We start from the raw sequence: 26,940 nt of genomic DNA on the forward strand, positions 1-26,940 counted from the left end.
ACCAAGGTCTGGTTGGCCCTCTCTACCAACCCATTCGTCTCGGGATGATAAGCGGAAGAGAGATTCAACTCAATACTGAGAAGACGACAAAGCTCTCTCCAGAACCGAGACGCAAACTGGGGACCCCGGTCACTGACAATTTTGTCAGGCATACCATGTAGGCGGAAGATGTGTTTAATGAACAACGCTGCCAAGGCCCGTGCAGAAGGTAACCGTGGTAGCGGCACCAAATGCACCATTTTTGAGAAATGGTCGGTGATGACCCAAATGATGGTACAGCCGCGAGACTTGGGTAAACCCACAACAAAGTCCATCCCGACCATCTCCCAGGGCCTATCTGCCACCGGCAAGGGATAGAGCAACCCAGCTGGCCTTTGACGCGGAGATTTATTTTTGGCGCAGGAGACACACGCCAGAATATAATCCCTGACATCCCGGATCATATGCTGCCACCAGTACGTCCTCGCCAGTAGCTCAGATGTCCTCTTTGTCCCAAAGTGTCCACCCACCCTGGACGAATGAGCCCAAGAGAGAACCTCCGGTCGCAAATTAATGGGCACAAAAGTCTTGCCCGGAGGCACAGACTCTAGCGAAACCGGCGCTACGGTTCTCAGGCTCTCGGAAGGGACAATAAGCCGAGGCTCCTCTTCCTCCTCCCCAGTTGACATAAGGGAGCGAGAGAGAGCGTCAGCACGGATATTCTTCTCCCCGGCGAGATAATGAAGGGAAAAGTGGAACCGGGAGAAGAACAGGGACCATCTGGCCTGGCGAGAATTTAGCCGCTGGGCTGTTTGCAAATAAACCAAATTTTTGTGGTCCGTGTAAACTTGGAAGGGAAACCGCGCACCTTCCAGAAGGTGTCTCCACTCCGAAAAGGCCAACTTCATTGCTAGCAACTCCCTGTCCCCGATGGAGTAGTTTCTCTCCGCTGGCGCGAAGGTCTTAGAGAAGAAGAAGCATGGATGCTTCCGACCTTGAGCATCCTTTTGATAGAGGACTGCTCCAGCACCAACGGACGAGGCATCCACCTCCATTAGGAATGGCTTATCCACATCGGGACGAAGTAAGATGGGAGCACTAGCAAAGTGGGACTTAATAGAAGTGAGGGCCTTGGAGACCTCTTCCGACCACAATTTGGGATTCGCTCCCTTCTTGGTGAGGGCTACCAAGGGAGCTACCAGAGTTGAGAAGTGGGGAATGAACTGGCAGTAATAGTTTATGAACCCCATAAAGCGCTGCACCGCTTTAAGAGAATGGGGCTCTTGCCAGTCCATCACAGCCTGTAGTTTGGCAGGATCCATAGCCAATCCCTGGGCGGAGATGATATAACCCAGGAAAGGTAAGGACTCCTGCTCAAACACACACTTCTCCAACTTCGCATAAAGAGAGTTTGCCCGTAGGAGGTCGAAGACTCTGCCAACATCTCTCCGGTGGGAGTCAATATCTGGAGAAAAGATGAGAATATCATCCAGATAGACTACAACCGAGGTGGAAAGCATATCCCGGAAGATGTCGTTGACAAAGTCTTGGAAAACGGCAGGTGCATTACAGAGCCCGAAGGGCATCACCAGATACTCATAGTGCCCATCTCTGGTGTTAAATGCCGTTTTCCATTCGTCCCCCTTACGGATGCGAATCAGGTTATAAGCACCCCGCAGATCTAGTTTAGTAAACACTCTAGCTCCCCGAAGCCTATCGAAAAGCTCAGATATCAAAGGCAAAGGGTACTTGTTCTTAACTGTGATAGCATTAAGACCCCTGTAGTCTATGCAAGGACGTAGTTCTCCATTCTTCTTCTGCACGAAAAAGAACCCTGCCCAAGCAGGTGACACTGACTTCCTGATGAACCCTCTTGCCAGATTCTCTTGAATGTACTGAGACATTGCCTCCGTTTCCGGGAGAGATAATGGATAGACTCGACCCCTGGGAGGCTCAGCACCAGGCAAGAGATCAATAGGACAGTGATAGGGGCGATGGGGCGGAAGGGTCTCCGCTGCCTTTTTGGAGAATACGTCTGCATAAGACCAATATTGCTTGGGGAGAGAGGAAAGATCTGCGGGTACCTCTGTAGTAGCAACCTGAACGCACTCTCGATGACACCTGTTCCCACAAGATTCACCCCATCCCAGAATTCTGCCTGAGGACCACTCGATGTGAGGAGAGTGGTACCGTAACCATGGTATCCCCAAGAGAACCTCATCAATTCCCTCAGGAATGATGAGTAGAGATATAATCTCCTGATGAGATGGTGACATGGACAGAGTAAAAGGGATAGTTTGATGTGTAATCTGTGCGGGCAGTGTCGACCCATTCACCACTCGTACCGTTACTGGTTGAGATAGCATGACCAGAGGAATTGCGTGAAGTTGGGCGAAGGCTGAAGACATAAAATTGCCCTCCGCCCCAGAATCCACGCAGAGTTCTACCGAGTGAGAAGATGAGCCCAATGTTATTGTCCCCTTAAAGGACAATTTGGAGGCAAATGTCGCCGTGTCTAGTGCACCTCCACCAACTACCACTAGACGCTGACGTTTCCTCGACCGCTGGAGACATCTGGAGGCAAGATGTCCTGTCTGTTGGCAAAGATGACAAATCTGGAGTGCACGAGCGGTCCGGGACTTAGATCCCACTCGTGACTCTACCACAGGCTCATGGGGCTCAGGAGCCTGGTCTGGAGATTCCAAAGGTTTGGCGAAGGTGGGAGCCAGCCGAAACCTCTGCCTACACTGGGCTCGCTCTAACCTCCGCTCGTGAAAACGGAGCTCAATATGAGTGGATAGAGTTATTAATTCCTCCAGTGTGGCGGGAATCTCCCTAGTGGCCAGGGCGTCCTTAACGTGGTCAGCCAGCCCCCTCCAAAATATTGGAATGAGGGCTTTATCCGACCACTCCAGCTCAGATGCTAAGGTGCGGAAGTGGACGGCAAAATGACTGACCAAGGACGAGCCCTGAGTCAATGCCAACAATTGGAGCGCCGTATCATGGGTGACACGAGGTCCTAAAAAGACCTGTTTCAGAGTGCTCAGAAACAACGGAGCACTCTGCACCACATGATCGCTACACTCCCATAGCGGCGTAGCCCACTGCAACGCCCTGTCCGATAGAAGAGACACTATAAATCCCACCTTAGCCCGCTCTGTAGGGAAACGAGAGGCCACAAGCTCGAGATGGATAGAGCACTGACTCACAAAACCCCTACAAGACTTACTGTCACCAGAGAATTTCTCTGGAAGCGGGAGGCGAGTTAGAGTTGGGACAGGAGCGGCAGTGGACAAGGTGGCTGCAGCAACACTAGCAGCCTGAACAGTGACAGCAGTGACATCCACAGCTGAGGTTGAACGCTCAAGAGCCGCCAACCTTCCCTCCAGCTGCTGGATGTACCGCTGTGAATGCTGATCGTCCATCATTTACTAGCCAGACCTTGGCGCTAGTATTATGTTAAGGACTGGCGGAACGCACCAAGTACAAGATGAAATGGAACTAGGTGCTTTCGCAGTCCGAGGTCCACCGTGCAGGTAAAAACCCTGCTGCTAGTAAGACGGACTATATGGCGGTACTATAAGTATACACGCACGGGTTAACTTCACCCTGCGTGAAGGAAGCGATCCTGTTGCGTCACAGGACCGCGGTACCGCACATAGAGCGCGAGCAAGAAGTCAGCGAACTCAACCCCAACTAGGATTGAAGTCCGATTAGACACTTGCTGGCACAACACCGCAACTGGGTGTGTAAGGAAACTAAATAATAATATAAAGGCACAAGAGTGCGTGCGGTGCCGCACTGACGGACGCCACTAACCACCCAGGCTTGGGTCAGGAAAGCGCAGAGCAAGCGCACGGCGCCGTACAGGCGGACACAGCAACTGGTAGCTGTAATGTGTGTTACGTGCTGTTGGATAAGTCGGGCGCTAGATAGCAAACATACACCTTCCGCGAACAATCATTCAATAGGGAGGGTTATTTAAAGAGCGACTTTCACTCACAACACACACACATATTTACAAGACAATACTAGCGCATGGCCGTGCGGTCATGCGCAGTTTATATAGCTGCAGCACAGGAAACAGCTACAGAAGTTTTGCCCTTTCAGGACCTGCCAAAAGGACCAATGGGATGTGCTGCAGTACCTGAGCATGTGACCCTCGATCTCCAACGGGAGATCCTGCCCTGGGCATGCTCAGACAGAGAAAAGCAGGACTTAGATCCAGAAACGTCCACTCGCCGCTGCCCAGCACTGGCTTCAATGGCAGAAGCAGGAAAAGCAGCAGTAACTCTTCGCACAGAGTCAGACTGAGCGAGACGCTGGGATCGACGTCCATGCTGAGCAGACTCCACTGCGGCTGGAGAAGAATGGGAGACCGCAGCGGAGACAGATCGAGATTTCCCCTGTGCAGCAGTGGAAACTCGACTCCTAACAATCTCATAATCAACATATTTATATTAGTCTTGAGACGAAGAAAATGCAGCACAGCATTTCTTCGTTTTGCGCCTGGCTGGCGCTTTAACGGGTCAGTGAGGATGTTGACAACATCCTCACTGACCCGTTGAAGCGCCAGCCAGGCGCGAAACGGCCGTCGTCTAGCTTCGCCGCACTCTTTGTACAGCACCCCCGGTCGTGAAGATGTATTGCACAGCGTTCGAATATAGTTACCTGCACTGGACGTTCTGAGTGTGCGCTCCATTTTCTTCGTCTCAAGATTCACATGTGGTTTCTATCCAGCGGAGTCTTGCACCCAGGATCGGACATCTTAGCCCATATGACACAGGTGAGCGGTTCCCACTATACTTTCCCTGGCGGTAGTGCTGTCCGGCTGTTTCCTATGTACTTGCATATTTATATTAGTGTTCTTAGCTGGACACAAGCAATTCAAAATTGTGGGTCGTAGACCTTATTGCTTATTCAGGTAATTGTGCTGATGTATGTCATGTCAAAATCTAGTATAAAATGCATATCTGCATTAAACTTACTGTACTTAAAGGGAACCTGTCACTTGATTCATAATGCACAAACCACTGGCTACATAATTGCAGCCAGGTATGTTTTTCTCTGATATGTCTCATCTCGGTCTATGGTTCCCGAACATCTTCTTCCTACGTTGCTCTAGTTGATTCATAAGTTTGTCTTTATGTACATACTGTACATGCAAGAGTCATATCTTGCCTATTCCTGTGGTCTCCAGCCAGCTCTCTTCTGTTTAAACTATGGTCTTGGTTCATTAAGATTGGCGTTTTGTATGCTAGTCATAATTAAGGCACTCTGGGAGTGAGATGGGCTTAATTCCTTAAGAGGCACCACTTACAACTGTCATGTGCCTCTGTCAGGGACTGGAGTATATGTTTTGTGTAAATTACTACACTAATGTAGCATAAATCTTGATGAATTTGTTAGGTGGCTTTAACTACTGCCCATCCCACCCAAACTCCGCCAACTTTGGTGCAGCTGGCGAGACTGGTATTTCAAGGTGTTTTGCAATAGAAAACTGGCAAAAACACTTTGATGAATCAGGCCCTATGTTTTCTTTGAAAGGCTGGTGCAGCATGAATTAACTGACAGGTGGCCATAAACATGAGATAAAAGTAGTTTACTTATTGAACAACCACTTAATAAATCTGGTTAGCAATTTTTATGCCAACATCACACTGTGGTGCAGAAAAATGGCAACAGATACTCTGGATGAATTAATCAAAATGTGAAATATTTGGCTGCAACAGAAGGCATTTGTTGCCAAAGACCAGTATATGGGTGGGTTCACATGAGCATCTATAAAATAGTTCAGAGTTTCATCCAGAAAAGTAGGACTTTTTTATCATTTGTCATCCGTGTGCAGTTCAAATACAAATAGTGTAGAATTAATCATTTACAAGACCATTTACTTTTCTTTATAACAGATACATTGCAATGCTGTAACAATCAGATTCTATACTGTGGCTTCGTACAGCATCTGATGTTTTTAATGCATTCATAGATTTGAATTGGTGAGTTTCATCCAGTTTGGGGAAGAAACACATGCACAGGGCCGGCTCCAGATTTTTGAGGGCCCCGGGCGAAAGAGTCTCAGTGGGCCCCCCCTTTAACACATACCACAATTCATGATCGCATATAAACACAGCCATGTAGTATATAACACAGCCCATGTAGTATATAGGACAACCACATACCATATAACACAGCCATGTAGTATATAACAGCCCACGTAGCATATAACACAGCCACGTAGTATATAGCACAGCCCATATAGTATATAGCACAGCCAAATAGTATATAACACGGCCACGTAGTTTATAGAACAGCCATCTAGTATATAGCACAGCCCACATAACATATAACAGCCAACGTAGTATATAACACGGCCCACATAGTATATAGAACAGCCATGTAGTATATAGAGACACTTGCCCCATATAGTGCTGCACAAACGTTATTGCCCCATAAGATGCTCCATACACACACTTGCCCCATTTGCTGTTGCTGCGATAAAAAAAAATCACATACTCACCTCAGGGCTCAGGCCCCCGGCACTTTCAATATTCACCTGCTCCACGTTCCGGCGCCGCTCCATCTTCAGCGTCTTCTGCACTGACGTTCAGGCAGAGGGCGCGCACTAAACACGTCATCACGCCCTCTGACCTGAGCGTCACTGCAGAAGACGTGGAAGACGGAGCGGCGGCTGGAGCGAGGAGCAGTTGAATATCACGCAGCGCAGCACTCCCCTCCCCGTTATACTCACCTGCTCCTGGCGCTGTGCAGTCCCTGCTTCCCAGCGCCGGCAGCTTCTTCCTGTATTGAGCGGTCACTGTTACCGCTCATTACAGTAATGAATATGTGGTTCCACGCTTATGGAAGGTGGAGCCGCATATTTATTACTGTAATGAGCGGTACCATGTGACCGCTCAGTACAGGAAGAAGCTGGGGAGTCGGGGACCTGCAGGGACCATGCCAGCTGCCAGGAGTAGTTGAGTATAATTAGACAGCCCCTGACCGCTCCTCCTCCCCAGCCGAGTCAGCTCCGTGATGTGCCACTAGCTGAGGGCCCCTGGGGGAGCGGTGGTCCTAGGCACTGGCAGCTGCCTGCCCTTATTGCCGCCCTTGAATGGGCCCCCCTGTCTCACCAGGGCCCCGGCAATTGCCCGGGTACGCCGGGTACTGACGCTGGCCCTGCACATGCAGATTAGGTCAGTAGAAAAATTGCTCATCTGCACTGTCCCATTGAATAATATAGGTCCAAGTGCTGTCAAAAGTTTTCTCGGACAACACTCGGTCCAAAAATATGGTTGCATGAATGAGCCCTAACAATGAGTCTGCAGGGAACAATGAAGCATGGTGAAGGTTCCTTGCAAGTCAGGGGCTGTTTTTCGGCAAATGGAGTTGGGCATTTGGTCAGGGCCACTGCACCACAGGCCGGGCTTTCTCCGGTGGGGTGTGACTAAGTGTCAACCGGGTCTTCATTAGGGTGTCTGATGGTAAGGATAGGCTGGGCTGCCGGTAGACACCATGTACCACTCCAGTACAGTCCATGGAACTCGTGCATAATTTTATTACAAAAATACATTAAACCACATACATATAATAAAAACGACAAATACAGATACCAAAAAGGGGACCTCATACACCCAGGACCGGAATAATATAGAAACAGATAGTACTGTATGGCGGTATATTCCACAGAGTGGAGAAGAATACCCTCAAAAGGAAAGAAAACCCCCACCACAGACCGTATCAACTACCCATATAGGTCAATAGACAGTCACATTTAAATAAGTATGGGTATGGGCAGAGAGACAATCCGGGAAAGGGGGAGGGTTTCATAATGTGAGGAGAATGGAAAGGCAAAAGTAACCAGCTCAAATGAGCGTTAAAGCAAACCCCACCAGATAGCACCACTCACAACCGGTTCTTACCCCAGGTGCTGAAGACCCCAAGAATCGGGCAATGCCCCCGACGCGCGTTTCGCTATGTGTCCGCTGCTTTTTCAAGGGGGAGTGTCCCTTTGTACCGGGTCAGGACCTTATATCCAGTAATACCCCGGTCACATGACCACCATGTGACCGGAAGAGGATCAGCGGCTGAAACTAAGCGGCGCATGCGCCCGTGGCCAGCCCCCCCGCAGCCACCAGATCCGGCCAAGTGCCTGCAGCCAGACGAGCAGGCGCACGGCAGATCGCCATGGAAACCCGGTCGCCGAGCCACAGACACCAAGCGGCCGGATACAGGAGGCGCGAGGAGGGGAGCCATCGGGCGCATGCGCACCACAGCCAAAAAAGGATAAACCCTACGGAATACTGCCCCACCGAAATGCCCACTCCCTTGCAAAGTAAACAATCACAATTACATAAATATAAGAGGCATAGATTGAACACAAAGGCGGGATATCGTAGCACCGACACATCCATATAATAGATCCTCATAAGTGGAGCGCATAGATGAAACAGGTCCATGATCCGTGGCAGATACAGATGTCAGAAGAAGTAATATATGATTAGTCCCAAAATACATTGTAGAGAAATCCACAATCCCAGAAGAAAACAAAATCTAGTAAAAGAAAATAAAATAAAACAATAAGAAAACGCCACAAACAGACAAAAGGACAACAACAAGCATAAAAATGGAGGGGAATCAAAAGGAAACTATCAATGAACCGTAATGTATGGCTACAGGAAAGGGGCGAAATTCAGGGCCTCATTGAGACCATTGGGTCTAACAGTGTCTAAAGTGACTATCCATTTTAGCTCACGCTGGGCAAGGAGGCGTTTAATATTACCACCCCTTATTCCAGTATGAACCAAATCTATCCCTCTGACCTTGAAACATTTGGGGTCACAATTGTGAGCTTCCCTGAAATGCCTAGGGATAGTCTGTAATTCAGATATATCCTCCACTGTCCTGGCCGCGCCAATGCCCCGCACATGTTCCCTCACTCTCACTCTTAATTCCCTAGATGTAAGGCCCACATATATCAGTGGGCAACTGCATGTGGCATAGTAGACCACATTCCTGCTACTGCAGGAAATGTAGTCCCTAATCTGATAGTCCCTAATCTAGGGAATTAAGAGTGAGAGTGAGGGAACATGTGCGGGGCATTGGCGCGGCCAGGACAGTGGAGGATATATCTGAATTACAGACTATCCCTAGGCATTTCAGGGAAGCTCACAATTGTGACCCCAAATGTTTCAAGGTCAGAGGGATAGATTTGGTTCATACTGGAATAAGGGGTGGTAATATTAAACGCCTCCTTGCCCAGCGTGAGCTAAAATGGATAGTCACTTTAGACACTGTTAGACCCAATGGTCTCAATGAGGCCCTGAATTTCGCCCCTTTCCTGTAGCCATACATTACGGTTCATTGATAGTTTCCTTTTGATTCCCCTCCATTTTTATGCTTGTTGTTGTCCTTTTGTCTGTTTGTTGCGTTTTCTTATTGTTTTATTTTATTTTCTTTTACTAGATTTTGTTTTCTTCTGGGATTGTGGATTTCTCTACAATGTATTTTGGGACTAATCATATATTACTTCTTCTGACATCTGTATCTGCCACGGATCATGGACCTGTTTCATCTATGCGCTCCACTTATGAGGATCTATTATATGGATGTGTCGGTGCTACGATATCCCGCCTTTGTGTTCAATCTATGCCTCTTATATTTATGTAATTGTGATTGTTTACTTTGCAAGGGAGTGGGCATTTCGGTGGGGCAGTATTCCGTAGGGTTTATCCTTTTTTGGCTGTGGTGCGCATGCGCCCGATGGCTCCCCTCCTCGCGCCTCCTGTATCCGGCCGCTTGGTGTCTGTGGCTCGGCGACCGGGTTTCCATGGCGATCTGCCGTGCGCCTGCTCGTCTGGCTGCAGGCACTTGGCCGGATCTGGTGGCTGCGGGGGGGCTGGCCACGGGCGCATGCGCCGCTTAGTTTCAGCCGCTGATCCTCTTCCGGTCACATGGTGGTCATGTGACCGGGGTATTACTGGATATAAGGTCCTGACCCGGTACAAAGGGACACTCCCCCTTGAAAAAGCAGCGGACACATAGCGAAACGCGCGTCGGGGGCATTGCCCGATTCTTGGGGTCTTCAGCACCTGGGGTAAGAACCGGTTGTGAGTGGTGCTATCTGGTGGGGTTTGCTTTAACGCTCATTTGAGCTGGTTACTTTTGCCTTTCCATTCTCCTCACATTATGAAACCCTCCCCCTTTCCCGGATTGTCTCTCTGCCCATACCCATACTTATTTAAATGTGACTGTCTATTGACCTATATGGGTAGTTGATACGGTCTGTGGTGGGGGTTTTCTTTCCTTTTGAGGGTATTCTTCTCCACTCTGTGGAATATACCGCCATACAGTACTATCTGTTTCTATATTATTCCGGTCCTGGGTGTATGAGGTCCCCTTTTTGGTATCTGTATTTGTCGTTTTTATTATATGTATGTGGTTTAATGTATTTTTGTAATAAAATTATGCACTATTTTTAAACACTCCCTGTTTTCCTCCTGTTTTGTGTATATCATGTTTTGGGAGTTGTAGCTAGAGGGGCCGGGATTTATTCCTGGGTCACCTGTTACCATGAGTCTGGGTTTTTGTATATAGTCCATGGAACTGCAGCGGCTGACAGGAGGGTACAAGGGAGGTCAGCTTTGAGGGTACGAGATAAAAGAGGGCAAATACAAAGACGTGGTCAGACAAGCAGGGAGGTTAGACAAAACGGGTAAACAAACCAGGTCGTTAACGGCTAGGAACCAATGTTTGGGCGAGGAATGGGGGGTGGAGTCACCTGATTTATCACCTGCTAGCAGGCGATTGGCTGGGGAAGCCAATCTCTGCAGGGTGGATACAAATTTCTGCAGAGATTGGCCGTGTCCTCCTATGACTCACAACCAGCACAAAGCAACTCAGAGCAATAATTAGGCACTGGGCGGAGCAGAGTGAAACACAAGGTAAGTAGGGCGCTGCCTAGAAAGGCGTGTGAGTGGCCAGCATAACAATAATGTGACTAAAATCAGACTATTTGAATCCTTTTGAGCTCTAAGTAGAAACAGGAAGTCACTTTTTCCTGCATGAGCCATCATTAGAACTACAACTCTACTTTACTGCAAAGTCCCTGGAAGGTGTGCGGAGCAAAGCAGCTGGGTCAAGAGTTGAAGAGGTAGATGACTCATGCAGGGAAAAGAGACTTCCTTGACCCTTCGCCCAACATATTTAACATAATTCACGACAGAACTTAAAGTGCTGTCCAAGTGTAGATCATCAGACAGCACTTTTTACATGAACACTGATCTTAGTCAATCCACATATGCCTTGCCTGAGGTTGAAAAATTGGCCATTGTTCCACTGGTGTTTCTGTCATTTTTACCTTGTTCAGCTGAAAACAGCCATAATTTTTTTGTCCCATGCTTTAACATAACTAATGATATCAAGCATACATTCATGTAGTAATTCATTTTCACTAAACTTACAGGTGTATCTCACAGCTGGCACTGTGTACGGGTTAGAAGGTCAACTTGAGGAGATAGAAGACTCTGCACGCAAAATCAACAGTGTGACTACAGAGATAGAACTTGCAGATCTTGAAGATCAAGTTGCAACAGCAGCAGCTCAGGTTCATCATGCTGAGCGTCAGGTACTTTATCTGAGCTGTACCTAGACATATAAGTTAGAGCATCTTCAATTTTAAAGACTAGAACTGTGTTCACATCTGCCTGGGAGCACTGGGTACAGATTCTGTTAAAATTTCAGTGAAAAACAGGAATACCACCATTTGGGTTAGTGCCATATCCTTCTCCTTGCTTAGAATAAATGAAACCAATATTCATGGAAACAATATTTCACAGAAAAAGAAAGCAAACTATAACTAACAAATTCCTTGGTGATTATCCATTAATGGAAGCTGTTACAGCGCTCCTAGAGGTTTAAGAAGACTGTAAATAGCATATAAATCTTTACTGCTATTAAGAGTTGCATTCCATAAAGTGAAGACTTGTATGTTATTTAGTATAGTCTGTTGAATGATCTGTGTTACTCCTGGGGTTGTGGCGTGAGAAACGATAATAACACTATGTTTAAAATCACGATAAATAAAATATTCCTTGTGATTGTGAGTGGTGAACAGGATAATAGTAATATTCCTGAAAATCTAGAATTAGAACTGCAGCAAATTTAATGGTTTACAAACATGAAGAAAAAAAGGGAAATAAACCCACGCTACCGAGGATCCAAGAGACCAGATACGGTATGGATGTTGTTTTATTTGTCAACACTTTTCGAGGTAATTATACTTCTTCATCAGGAAAAACCACAATGATCACCTTCAAGTTTGTAAACTATCTTTTTGGTGGATCTACAGCAGCCGATTTATTACAAGTTAGCAAAGTGGTTGTGACAGACACAACCGCTCCCGGTGAGCAAATCCAATTTTACTTCTTCCTTTGTAATCCAGGTAAAACTCTATTGCACTTATTGTCATTCTAGTTTTATCTACACAAGTTTAATGGTAACATTTCTAGTGGTTCAGGTAGTCAACAGATCAATAGTACTGTATGGTCATGCATAATCTATAGTTGTATAGTGGTTCCTGGCAACTAATGAACTAAGGTGGTAAAGGGGTAAGTAGTTAAAGTCATGGTCTTTTGGGGTAGTGCATGGATTATTGTTAAAGTTCCTTGTTGTCTAGTGAAAGAGTTTATAGATTTTACAGTGACAGAAAGTTTCATGTACTCACTTCTCAGCATGTGACGTGAGGTGCTCCTTCACAAGTTAATTTATCTCCTCTCACTCAATCTTGCACTCAATCTCTGTTATGAGCTGCAAAGCTAGCATAAATCACAACTCAAGACAGTTCACACAACCTGGATACACAACAAGCTGCCACCACTCATCAATACCTACTGTCTGATAATCAAAAAGATCACACATTTTCTGCAAAGCTATAAATTCTTTAGAGCATACAAGGAACAAACTTATAAGAAAAAAAGGTATAGAAAGACAAAAATAAAACGACACATAAATATGCAAAAGAGTTTTAAAATAACAAGTGAGAAACAACAGAAATATCTAAACGTTTCTATCTAAAGTTATTCTTCTGTTTCCTTGAGGGAAGGAGAAATTAATTATGGATCACAAACAACCGCAGTTGACCTCCACATGTGAACACCTTCTTATTCTGTAACTCATCTTTTTGTATGCCTGGTCCTGGGCTCATATTTCCAGGATGGCCTGAATTATAATAATAAATTTGCTGGTTTGTTCTGGACCATGGACTAAATTAGGGTCAACCACCTTGCATTTTAAATACTTTGTGTCTCCACCCCTCCTCCATATAGTAAATAGGAAATATCCAGCTTTGACCAACTGCCCACGAGGCTGATGTGTCTTGATTGAAACCTCTGTATTTCTTCTTCGCCTCATTGGGGGACACAGACTATGGGGTGTATGCTGCTTGCAACTAGGAGGCTGACACTAAGTTAACACACAATAAGTTAGCTCCTCCTCTGCAGTATATACCCTCGTGCTAACTCCCAGAGAACCACTTCTTGCTTAGTGTCCATAGGAGGCACACAGGTCTGGTCTTCAGATCAAAAGCTCTTTATTATTTTATTTTTACATTTTTACCAATTTTTACATTTTTCCAAGTGGAATGAAGTGGCAACGGATCCTTTCAAGGTTCCAATCTCCCCGAACCATCAACAGGCGAGCACGGAGAGTGCCGCCTCTCCATATCCTCTCCTGCAACATGAGATGCCAAGCCTGGGCTGAATTTTTTTGGAGTGACGGGTCCCTTCTAGGGCATTGATCTCCCCACACCCCTAACGGACGAGCACAGGGAGTGTTGCCTCCACGTATCCTCTTCCGCAGCCAGGCCTAATGCCGGACATTTAGCCCTGTCCCACACTAGGGGATTTAACCCCTTGGATGTACAGTGGCCCCTCTTTTGGCATCCGAGCAGCCCCCACTGCACCACCACTGTTAAAACGGATGGTACAAGTAGTCAGACGGTCCCTCTCCACTTCCCTTCTAAAGGGATGGTGGATTGAGGGTTTTCCCCCTTATCCCTGCAAAATCCAAACCAGCAGCAGCACAGGAGGACCTGCAACAAGCTGCCTTACCTGCCACTCGGCATCTTCTCCAGGTAAGTGCAGGGGCTGGAGGGCTCCTTTCCAGGAGTCTGGGGCGGCGCTGGTTAAGGGGGACCCATTTTTGACTGCGGGGGTGCATATTTGGCCCCTTCCTGCATCGGCGCCGGACAGCACCGCAAATTTAGTCCCCAGCTTCGGCCCTGTACTGGGCCGCAAACCCTATCTCCGCCCATGCGATGATGCGATGCAGAGGCTCCACCCACCAGGCCTGGCACTTCTCGCACAGCATGAGAAGCGCCTCTGAGATCTCGGGGGCCATCTTTCTTCTTCCAGGCCACCTCAGGACACACTAACTGCCATTAGGAAGGAAAGGTTCTAGCAGCAAGTGTTCTCAGCACAGGGGCCACACAGTTGGAGAAACGCAGGAGGAGCCGGGACACAGACCTGGGTAAGGGAGCGCTGCATTATACATCCTCCTCCCTGCTGTAACCCTTTTTTTCTCAGCAGTATCCCTTTTCAGCAGCCCATATTATTATAGAGCCATATTGAAGGGTACATCATGTCCCAGCCTAAGGCATCTAAAAAGTCTAACAAGACTATGGTATATTTGTTACTTCATGCTCCTCCTGCCAGTCTGCATTTCCTAAGGTTCAGAGTTTGCTTCTCTGCAATACCTGTGACCCCAACTGCGCTCAGGAGCCCTCCACCTCCACCGAGCCCAGTATACCTAGCCCCCCTGAGTGGGCTTCGTCACTGTCTCAATTCATGGCTTTGTTGGCCAAAGCGATTGAATCCCTCTGTGATCCTTCCGGGGACCGGACCGTTTGCAGGACTGATATAGACGGATCCTCCCCAAGCCAGGAGCAGTCAGTTAGCAGGGGCCAAAAGCACTCTAGAAGCCATCAGGCACCTAAAAAATGGATCCATAGCACGTCTTCTGAGCAGACACGTGCCTTGTTGCCTCATTGCTCTGTTTCTCGCTCTCCCTCTTCATAGGTCAGTAGTGATCGCAAATCTGAGTGTGAATCTGATGGTTCCTTAGATCCGGATTCGCCAGATTTTCAGAAAATAGTGGATTTGCTGATTGAGGCTGTCAACTAGGCTTTAAAGGTTGAGGAAGATTCTGGCTCCGCTCCGGATCAAACCATGTCCTTTAAGAGGACCAAACGCTCTCAAAAGGCATTTGCTATTCATCCTGAATTTAGAGCCATAGTTAATAGGCACAGAGAACGCCCGGATAAATGCTTCACAGGACAAAGGCCTCTTGAAGCAAAGTATCCTTTTTCACCTGATCTGAAATAAGATTGGGCTGAATCTCTGGCGGTAGATTCCCCGGTATCCCGCCTAGCGTCCAAAATTTTCCTGTCTATGTCGGATGGCTCATCCATCAAAATTACCACAGACCGTCAGATAGAAAGTTTGTCTCTCTCTGTTTTTGAGGCCTCAGGTTCGGCTCTCTATCCATCCTTTGCCACAGCATGGGTAGCTACGGCAATGGTTTTCTGGTCAGAGACCTTAGCTACTTCACTTCGGAGCAGTTACCTTCCTCTAGAGGTGGTGCACATTGCCAACCAAATTTCCCGAGCAGGCAATTACCTGGTACATGCATCTTTGGATGCGGCTGGTTGTGCTGCTCAGTCAGCAGTCAATGCCATCACTATCAGAAGGACATTATGGCTCAGAGAGTGGAAGGTGTACTCTGCATCAAAAAAGTCTCTCACCTCCCTTCATTATCAAAGTGGTCGCTTATTTGGAGAAAAGCTGGGTCAGCTTATTTCCGATGCTACGGAAGGAAAGAGTAAATTCCTTCCCCAACAGAGACTTAGGCATCCCTTTCAGAGACAGCAACAAATCTGTTTATGTTCCTTTCGCTTCACTCCAGGCTGGGCCTCTACCACTACTTCATCTGGTTCAGGACGTTCTCCACGAAGGGATGGAGGAGCTCAGGTCTCATACAGATCTAACCAACATTGGAAGTCCTGACCCAAGCAGTCAAGACCTAAAGGTCCTAGTTCTCAGAGACTGTCCCCAGCTGACTACCAGCGCTATCCGACACCAGCAGGGTAGGCGGCCGCCTACTTCTCTTTCGTCAGGTCTGGCTTTCCATCGTCTCTGGTGAGTAAGTCAGAGATCTGGTGTCGTCCGGATACAAGATTAACTTAGCTACGTGCCCCCCTTCACATTTCTTTCCCTCCCGTCCTCCCTCTTCAAAGGCAAGGTAAACGCTTTTTCCCTGGCCATAGACGCATTGCGTCACGATGGCATCATTGTCTCTGTCTCAGAAAGCAAAAAGTTTCAGGGTTTCTATTCAAACCTTTTTGTTGTCCCAAAGAATGACGGTCCCATACTAGACCTCAAACTTCTAAACATGTTTGTCAAGGTCCATCATTTCCGCATGGAATCTCTGCGCTCAGTTATCACTTCCCTGGAAGAGGGAGGATTCTTGGCCTCATTCGACATCCGAGACGCTACCTCACATATTCTGATTTTTTTCTCCCTCACCAGAGATTCCTGCGCTTCGCCATTTGTGACCAGTATTTTCAATTTATGACCATGCCCTACGGCATCGCTACGGCCCCCAGAATGTTCACGAAGGTCATGGCAGCTGTCATGTCCATCCTGCACTCTTGGGGCATGATCGTTCTGCCCTATCTGGATGACCTTTTGATCAATGGTCCATCTTTCCATGACTGAGCGGAAACCGCTCACATTACTTGTGATACCCCTTCTTGCCTGGGCTGACTGATAAACTTAAGCAAATCCTTTCCTGTCTCAGCCCAACAGATTTCCTTTCTAGGAATGTCCCTGGACTTGTCTCAGGGGCTGGTAATTCTACCTTCAGACAAGGTCTTAGCCCTTCAACAAAGAGCCTGAGAGCTTCATCAGTCTTCCCCTCACTCCATCCGGTTTGCAATGAGGGTACTAGGAAAAATGGTGGCCGCAATGGAAGTGGTCCCTTTTGCCCAACTGCACCTTCATCCCCTACAACATGCCCTTCTGGCAGTTTGAGACAGAAACCCGTTCTCTCTCAACCGCAGGTGCCACTTGTCCCTGCAGGTCAGACAGGCTCTCAGGTGGTGGACATTGAATTCTTCCCTCAACTGGGGAGGAGTCTTTCCTACCAGCTCAATGGCTGGTGGTGTCTACCGATGCCAGTATTTCGGGCAGGGGAGCAGTCTTCTGCCACCACACTGCTCAAGGCCGTTGGTCAGTTCACGAATCGAAGCTACCGATCAACATTCTGGAGATTCGTGCTATTTGGCTGGCCCTGCAAAAGTTCCATCATTTTCTAGTCGGTTGTCCCATCCGTATTCAATCAGACAACACCACGGCTGTGGCATACATCAATCATCAAGGGGGTACCCGCAGGATGGCCAAGTCCGAGGTAACTCACATCCTTTGATGGGCAGAGAGCAACCACTCGGTGATCTCAGCAGTGCACATTCCAGGAGTGGAAAACTGGATGGTAGATTTCCTCAGCCATCAGGGTCTCACCTCGGGGGAGTGGGAGCTTCATCCGGAAGTCTTCAACCAGATCTGTCTTTGCTGAGTGACCCCAGATGTGGATCTCATGGTGTCCAGACTGAATGCCAAGATTCCCCAGTTTATAGCGAGGTCTCGAGATCCAAGAGCAATCCGAGTGGATGCTCCAATTCTGACTTCCGTACATTTTTCCCCCTCTACCGTTACTCAGAGTAATCAGGAAGATCAAGGCGGTAGGAGTCCCAGTGATCCTGGTCGCTCCCAATTGGCCACACCGTGCGTGGTTCACAGAGTTGGTATGCCTAGTCGCCGACATACCCTGGAGGCTGCCGGATCGGCCAGATCTGCTCTCCCAGGACCCGATGTACCACCAGAACTCAGGGGCCCTGTGTTTAACGGCGTGGCCGTTTAATCCTGGGTCTTGACCCAGGCTGGGTTTTCTCAACAGGTCATTTCCACTATGGTTAGTGCCCGTAAACCCACATCCGTCCATATCTATCACAATACCTAGAAGACATTTTTCGCTTGGTGCAAGGATCATAGTCTTTCCCCTCTCATCTTCTCAGTCCCCAACATTTTTGAGTTCCTACAAGCAAGTCTGGACTACAGCCTGACACTCAGCTCCCTCAAGGGCCAAATCTCTGCTCTATCAGTCTTATGTCAAAGACACATCACGTCAAAACTTCAGGTTAAGACCTTTCTTCAAGGGGTGTCACACGTCGCTCTTCCCTATTGCATGCCTTTTTTCGAGGAGCTTCCAAAAGCGAAATGCACTAATGCATGTGGGGTTTTTTTACCTGTGGATTTCTTGCATCTGATTTAAGTCTATGTGATTAATCCAAACATAAAACTCAGCGTACGAGGAAGTGAAATTGACATGTTGCAGATTTAAAACACGCATCGCAGGTGAGTTTACGGTGAATTAAAAAAAGCATGGATTTCTATAAATCCCATCCACTTTGCTGTAACTATAATATGCACTATAATAATATCATATGTCCATAAACAGTGTAGAACACACCTCAAATAATTCATATCAAAAACCAACTTCCCATAACCAAATACTACAGGAATAAAGAGGCTATAACTGAGAATTTAAAATGAATTAACATTTATTAATGAAGATTAAAAAATAATAAACAGCAGAAAAATTCTTCCCTAAAATACACTGGGAACAGCACACAGTAAGGTCACTAAAGTCCAAAAGCATAAAGAAAATATATATATATAGTTATAATAGTATAACGGTCTAAATAGAGCAGCAACAGCACCAATGCATTAGTACAATATCATATCTATTGCTAATATAAAGGAAGAGACCTAGACTACAAATACCCCAGCTCTAAATGAGGAAAATGCACTAATGCTAAAAATATCCCCATAGAGAGTCTAAATCAATTCTGATATCAGCAATCTATGTGTATGGCTATACTGATAACTGTAAAAAACAACTGCCAAGCATCGTACCAGATAAATACAATTTTAGCACCCTATAATAATATAAGACTTACGCCCCCTTGTTGAGGAAGCCAGTCAGGCGAAACGGCGCTGTCGGGGTCGCTGTGGAACGCACTTTGTCAGGACTATTTGTCCATGTAAGTTTACTCTATTTAGTATTTAGAACTTATACGGTCTATTGGTTATTAGATCATGCACCTTACATGCTCCATGTTGGAGATACACTAGTACTGATTGATATAGGTTGTGCATGTTAGTTTGCACTAAGTGGCAGCATTATAAATTTTGCACCTTTTTATTATAGGGTGCTAAAATTGTATTTATCTGGTACGATGCTTGGCAGTTGTTTTTTACAGTTATCAGTATAGCCATACACATAGATTGCTGACATCAGAATTGATTTAGACTCTCTATGGGGATATTTTTAGCATTAGTGCATTTTCCTCATTTAGAGCTGGGGTATTTGTAGTCTAGGTCTCTTCCTTTATATTAGCAATAGATATGATATTGTACTAATGCATTGGTGCTGTTGCTGCTCTATTTAGACCGTTATACTATTATAACTATATACGGTATATATATTTTCTTTATGCTTTTGGACTTTAGTGACCTTACTGTGTGCTGTTCCCAGTGTATTTTAGGGAAGAATTTTTCTGCTGTTTATTGTTTTTTAATCTTCATTAATAAATGTTAATTCATTTTAAATTCTCAGTTATAGCCTCTTTATTCCTGTAGTATTTGGTTATGGGAAGTTGGTTTTTGAACTGTAATATGCAGCATCAAAAACTCACCAAAAACTCCTCAAGGGCCTAACACAGATAAAAAAAAACATTCTTAAGCTGCTTGCAAACAGTCTTCCTTTTCAAAAAGCATTTTTTGGATTGTGAGTGTACAAAATCCTATATATTACATATACAGCTCTGGCAAAAATTAAGAGACCACCACATCAAAGCCCTTTCATGGGCAGCCCAATCTCCAGACCTGAACCCCATTGAATCCTCTGGAAAGTAATCAAAAGGATGATGGATACTCACCAGCCATCAAGAAGACATGCTTAAAGTTTTGTACCAGAAGCAGTGTGAAAGACTGGTGGAAAGCATGTCAAGACGCATGAAAGCTGTGATTAAAAATCATGGTTATTCCACAAAATATTGATTTCTGAACTCTTCCTGAGTTACAGGGACACTGTCACCCCCACCAGCCATTATAAACTATAAGAGCCACCTTGTGCAGCAGTAATGCTGCAGTCTAACAAGGTGGCTCTTTTAGTTTTTGCTTCTGTTATTCCCTCAATAAAGCATTTTATAATTTTCCCCAAATACCTATCTTTAGCCAGGGAGGCAGGTCTGAAGCCCCCTCTTTGAAGTGCCCAACTGCCGTCAGTCATCTCTTCTGGGGCGCTGGTCGCCGCCCCTTCAGTGCTGTTTTCGTCTGAAATCCGGCACCTGCACTGTGCGTGACTGCCAGGGGCAAGCGCATTGAGTAGTGGCCATCATAGCTCAGATGCCGGGTTCCTGACGGCGCTTGTGCGGGCAGTGCGGCCACCCTGTTGCTGAATCCCCGCACTGTGCATAATGCATAACACAGTGCGGGGCTGGGATTCAGCAACCAATCTAACCCAAGAAGAGGTGCGAAACCGGCTAAATAAGATTAAAATAGATAAATCTCCGGGTCCGGATGGCATACACCCACGAGTACTAAGAGAACTAAGTAATGTAATAGATAAACCATTATTTCTTATTTTTAGGGACTCTATAGCGACAGGGTCTGTTCCGCAGGACTGGCGCATAGCAAATGTGGTGCCAATATTCAAAAAGGGCTCTAAAAGTGAACCTGGAAATTATAGGCCAGTAAGTCTAACCTCTATTGTTGGTAAAATATTTGAAGGGTTTCTGAGGGATGTTATTCTGGATTATCTCAATGAGAATAACTGTTTAACTCCAAATCAGCATGGGTTTATGAGAAATCGCTCCTGTCAAACCAATCTAATCAGTTTTTATGAAGAGGTAAGCTATAGGCTGGACCACGGTGAGTCATTGGACGTGGTATATCTCGATTTTTCCAAAGCGTTTGATACCGTGCCGCACAAGAGGTTGGTACACAAAATGAGAATGCTTGGTCTGGGGGAAAATGTGTGTTAATGGGTTAGTAACTGGCTTAGTGATAGAAAGCAGAGGGTGGTTATAAATGGTATAGTCTCTAACTGGGTCGCTGTGACCAGTGTGGTACCACAGGGGTCAGTATTGGGACCTGTTCTCTTCAACATATTCATTAATGATCTGGTAGAAGGTTTACACAGTAAAATATCGATATTTGCAGATGATACAAAACTATGTAAAGCAGTTAATACAAGAGAAGATAGTATTCTGCTACAGATGGATCTGGATAAGTTGGAAACTTGGGCTGAAAGGTGGCAGATGAGGTTTAACAATGATAAATGTAAGGTTATACACATGGGAAGAAGGAATCAATATCACCATTACACACTGAACGGGAAACCACTGGGTAAATCTGACAGGGAGAAGGACTTGGGGATCCTAGTTAATGATAAACTTACCTGGAGCAGCCAGTGCCAGGCAGCAGCTGCCAAGGCAAACAGGATCATGGGGTGCATTAAAAGAGGTGTGGATACACATGATGAGAGCATTATACTGCCTCTGTACAAATCCCTAGTTAGACCGCACATGGAGTACTGTGTCCAGTTTTGGGCACCGGTGCTCAGGAAGGATATAATGGAACTAGAGAGAGTACAAAGGAGGGCAACAAAATTAATAAAGGGGATGGGAGAACTACAATACTCAGATAGATTAGCGAAATTAGGATTATTTAGTCTAGAAAAAAGACGACTGAGGGGCGATCTAATAACCATGTATAAGTATATAAGGGGACAATACAAATATCTCGCTGAGGATCTGTTTATACCAAGGAAGGTGACGGGCACAAGGGGGCATTCTTTGCGTCTGGAGGAGAGAAGGTTTTTCCACCAACATAGAAGAGGATTCTTTACTGTCAGGGCAGTGAGAATCTGGAATTGCTTGCCTGAGGAGGTGGTGATGGCGAACTCAGTCGAGGGGTTCAAGAGAGGCCTGGATGTCTTCCTGGAGCAGAACAATATTGTATCATACAATTATTAGGTTCTGTAGAAGGACGTAGATCTGGGGATTTATTATGATGGAATATAGGCTGAACTGGATGGACAAATGTCTTTTTTCGGCCTTACTAACTATGTTACTATGTTACTAGGGTGGCCGCACTGCCCGCACAGGCGCCGTCAGGAACCCGGCATCTGAGCTATGATGGCCACTAATCAATGCGCCTGCCCCTGGCAGGCACGCACAGCGCAGGCGCCGGATTTCAGACGAAAACAGCGCTGAAGGGGCGGCGACCAGCGCCCCAGAAGAGATGACTGACGGCAGTTGGGCGCTTCAAAGAGGGGGCTTCAGACCTGCCTCCCTGGCTAAAGATAGGCATTTGGGGAAAATTATAAAACGCTTTATTGAGGGAATAACAGAAGCAAAAACTAAAAGAGCCACCTTGTTAGAATGCAGCATTACTGCTGCACAAGGTGGCTCTTATAGTTTATAACGGCTGGTGGGGGTGACAGTGTCCCTTTAAGAGAATATGATAAATCTACCGCACTCCCTAAGTGGAATATCTCATACAGAAATATAGATTTTGAAATGCTAATTTATTCAAATACAAGTAGAGTTAAAACATTAGTATTGTTGTTTCTAAATGATTATGCACTTGTTTTCTCTGCATTATTTGAGGTCTGAAGCACTGTTTTTTTTATTTGGACCATTTTTCTTTGTCAGAAAAAAATACAAAATTTATTGCTTGGAAATTCGGAGACATGTTTTCAGACGTTTATAGAATAAAAGAACAATTTACATTTTACTCACAAATATACCTATAAAGAGAAAAATCAGACAAACTGAACATTTAGCAGTGGTCTCTTAATTTTTGCCAGAACTGTATAGTGCCTTGAAAAGTATTCATTCTCCGTGAATTTTTTTCACATTACACGCACAAGCTAAATTTTTTTTTATATACTGTATATCTATTCTTTATAATGTAAATATTTTTTATTTGGATTTTATGTGATATATTAAGACAGAGTAGCAAGTATTTGTGAAGTTTAAGGGAAATGATACATGGTTTTCTAAATATTTTAAAAATCTAAATCTGAAAATTGTGATATGCATTTCTATTCAGCCCAGCTAAATCAATATTATGTAGGACAACCTTTCCCTGCAATTACTGCTGCAAGTCTTTTGGAGTATGTCTCTACCAGCTTTGCACATCTATAGGCTGAGATGTTTGCCCATTCCTTTTGCAAACTCGCTCTAGCTCAGTAAGATTGAATGAAGAATTGCTGTTATCAGCAATTTTCAAGTCATGCCACAGATTCTCAATGGGATTTAGGTCTGGGCTTCAACAAGGCCATTGAAACACATGATTATGCTTTGATTTAAACCATTCCATTGTAACATAGTAATATAGTTATTAAGGTTGAAGGAATACTTTAAGTCCATCTAGTTCAACCCATAGCCTAACCTAACATGCCCTGACATGTTGATCCAGAGGAAGGCAAAAACAAAAAAAGATCGGGCATTATGTTTAGAGTACATTCTTCTGCTGGAAGGTAAACCTACCTAAGCCCCATTTTCAAGTATTTTGCAGCCTCTGTCACGGCAGCTTTCATGGGCATTAAGTACCTCTCTATTTACTGTTGTCACCTCCCTGCTCTCCACGTGCTGTCTCGCTGATCTGCCTCTTCTAGTGAGGTGCCACCACTTTCTGCGTGCATCCCCATCTTGTCCTGCAGAGGTGAGATTCTCTGGCCTATCCCAAAGCAACAGGCAACTCCTACCACCACTCCTCACCTGATCTAAGCTTCTAGTTCAGTCTCTGTATAGATTCCTGTAAGGTACTGTCTTGTATTGTTTCTCCTGTTTTCATCCATCTTCCAATCCACTCTGACGAGCTTCCTTACCCTGCTGAAGAAAATCATCCCTACAGCATGATGCTGCCACAACCATGTTTGATAGCGGGGGTGGTGTTGCTAGGGTGATATGCAGCGTTAGTTTTCTGCCACACATAGTGTTTTGCATTTAGCCCAAAAATGTCTTGTTTGGTTTCATCTGACCAGAGCACCTTCCTCATCATGCTTGCTGTGTCCCCTTACATGCCTTTTTGCAAACTGCAAACACAACTTCTTCTGGTTTGCTTTCAAAAATATTTTTTTTCATGCCACTCTTCTATAAAGAACAAATTTGTGGAGTACACAATTAACAGTTGTTCTGTTAACAGATTCTCCAACTTATGGTAAGCTGTGGATCTCTGCAGCTCCTCCAGAGTGATCATTGACCTCTTGGGTGCTTATGCAATTAGTGCTTTCCTTGCTTGGGATGTCAGTTTAGGTGGATGTCTATGTTTTGAAAGGTTTGTAGTTGTGCCATGCTCCTTCTATTTTTGGATGATGGATATAACAGTATTCTGTGAGATGTTCAGAGCTTGGGCTTTTTTTTATAACCTAACCTTGCTTTACTCTTCTCCACAACTTTATCCCTGACCTATTGTGTTCATTGGTTTTCATGACACCGTTGATACCTTATGTTCTCAAACAAACCTCTGAGGCCTTCACAGAACAGCTATTGTTACACTGAGAATAAATTAAACCCAGGTGGACTGAATTTACTAATTTTCTGACTTCTTGAGGCAGTTGGTCACTTTGAATTTTGTTTTGTGGGTGTCAGACTATAGGGGCTGAATACAAATGCATGTCACAATTTTCAGAGTTATACTTTTAAAATAATTAGAAAACATGTATAATTTCTTTCCCAAACACTTGCTACTTTGTGTTGGCATATCACATAAAATTATAATTAAATGCATTTACGTTTGTGGGTGTGACGTGAAGAAATTTGGAAAAGGTCAAGGGATATGAATATTTTTTAAAGGCATTGTAAGTGTTTTAATTGATTGACTTCAGCTGAAACAGTACTAATCTTTATCACTTTATACTAGTCAAAATCTATGTTATATGTTCAGATTTCAGATATTGAAAGCCGAATATCAGCTCTCACAGTAGCTGGCTTGAATGTCTCTCCATGTGTACGGCTTACAAGGAAACGTGAGCAGAAAAATATTAATCAGGTAAATAAGGATGATGCAAAAATTCTGGATATGTCTATGGAATATTAATCTGGGACAAAGAACATATTAAATTGAATTTATATGGTAGGGGAACATTGTGACCATTAGACACCAGGGCAGATCTCGGCAAACTGAGGCTCGTGGACCTCATCCATTTCTTTGACTGTCACTGTCTGGCCCACGAACAGCGCAACAGCCGAAGGGTTTAAAAATCAATTGTAGTAAGTAGCTGTAGCATAGTGGTTCTAAGCTGTGGTGTGTACCTGACTTTTGTAGAGACGAAGGTCATGTGCACAAGCTACCCTTCACACTCTGCGCTCCCATTTCCTAGTAGATGTAAATCCATTGAGGGGTGCTGCTCACATGACCAAATGTAATGACCATTAGGGAAGTGCATGGGAATCTAGTCGGCATGTGGCTGCCGGTATAGAACATTGAGAGAAGTGGATGAGAATCTAGTTGGCATGTGACCAGTAGTATATTAGTATACATACTGGAAATCACATGACTACCTCCTTGATCTGGGGAATCCTGACAGTTTGTGTAATGCTCACTGTGATTTGCCAATGTGCTGTCACGTAGAGTGACTGCAAAAATGTTTCTCAAGCCTGTAAAATTCTTTAACAATGTATAAAGTGCCGCAAAAGAGACATGACAAATCCACTTTAATTTTGTAATATATGAATTTTTACATTTATTTAGGTTCATACAATAGACACGTCTAGACAGCAAAGAAGAAAGCTTCCAGCAACTCCTCTACAAGGTCAGTTATTATAAATTGCATGTAATAAATTCTAATGTATGTCATATGTATTGTCAGATGTTTGTACACTCTATACTTATTTCAGCTTCTGTTTCTTCTGTACTTAGAATTGTGTAGTATAGATACTCTTAGAATAAGCAAAATGTATTAATGTGATAGGGAGGTAAATGTCTCATTACCAAGATTCAACTGTATAACAAGAGACAAGAGCCACAAGAGCACCCCCTAGAATATGGCCATAGAATACAGTACAGTAACACTGCATGATTCTTTATTTCCTATGTAACTGTATAGCAGGGGGAAATTAGCTGTTTCTTGTTCCTGTAGTTAAAGGGATAAATTAGCTGGTTAAAGGGACCATAGCTGTCAAATACTTTTACATTTACATTGCTCTGTACTGCACGGTGAAGTACGGTATTTTTCATAACTTTTGTTCTTGATATTGCAACACTGTCACATAGGCACAAAACTGCATTACCCACCACAGCTGCTATGAAGAGTATAGCATTGTGCATTATAAAGCAGGGTTAACAATGAAGAGGCTTGATAATCAATGGGCCCATCATGGGAGTGCTGGGTTTATATTGATGCCCAGTCCTATAAACCTTGATGGCGCCTTCAAAGTAGCCATATCAGTAGATCTTAATTACTGAGACTTCTCAATGTCAACTTGATGGAGTTAGGTTGAGCTTGATGGACCTAGGTCTTTTTTCAACCTATGTAACTATGTTTGAGGCCGGGGACACACACAACGTATAAAAAAACGGTCCGTTTTTGACAGACGAGAATCGCACAAATATTACCAAAACAGTGATCCGTGTGCAGTGCGAGGATGCGATTTTCTCCCAACAAATGATCCGTGTGACATCCGTGTGACATCCGTATGGCATCCGTATGGTGAGATTTTCTCACACACTTGCAAAATGAGCAAATAATGGCTGAGCCTTTCCTGTCACCTGCCCAATGCCTGAGAATTTCTCGCAAGTCACACTGATGGTCCGTGTGCTGTGCTATTTTTTCTCA

At 45.2% G+C, this 26,940-nt stretch overlaps 1 protein-coding gene across 2 annotated transcripts in view; it reads left to right on the top strand.

The window, feature by feature from the left end:
* The window catches only part of MYRIP (myosin VIIA and Rab interacting protein), an 897,248-nt gene that overhangs the window by 858,078 nt on the left and 12,230 nt on the right, over window positions 1-26,940 (top strand). For both annotated transcript variants that reach the window (XM_069730111.1, XM_069730110.1), the window contains exons 13-15: window positions 11,441-11,602; window positions 25,050-25,154; window positions 25,857-25,917. In XM_069730111.1, coding sequence (XP_069586212.1) covers window positions 11,441-11,602; window positions 25,050-25,154; window positions 25,857-25,917 — 328 coding nt within the window. The remainder of the gene's footprint in view (window positions 1-11,440; window positions 11,603-25,049; window positions 25,155-25,856; window positions 25,918-26,940) is intronic.

The sequence above is a fragment of the Ranitomeya imitator genome, chromosome 6 (assembly GCF_032444005.1).
Source record: "Ranitomeya imitator isolate aRanImi1 chromosome 6, aRanImi1.pri, whole genome shotgun sequence".
In the NCBI taxonomy this organism is placed as follows: Eukaryota; Metazoa; Chordata; class Amphibia; order Anura; family Dendrobatidae; genus Ranitomeya; species Ranitomeya imitator.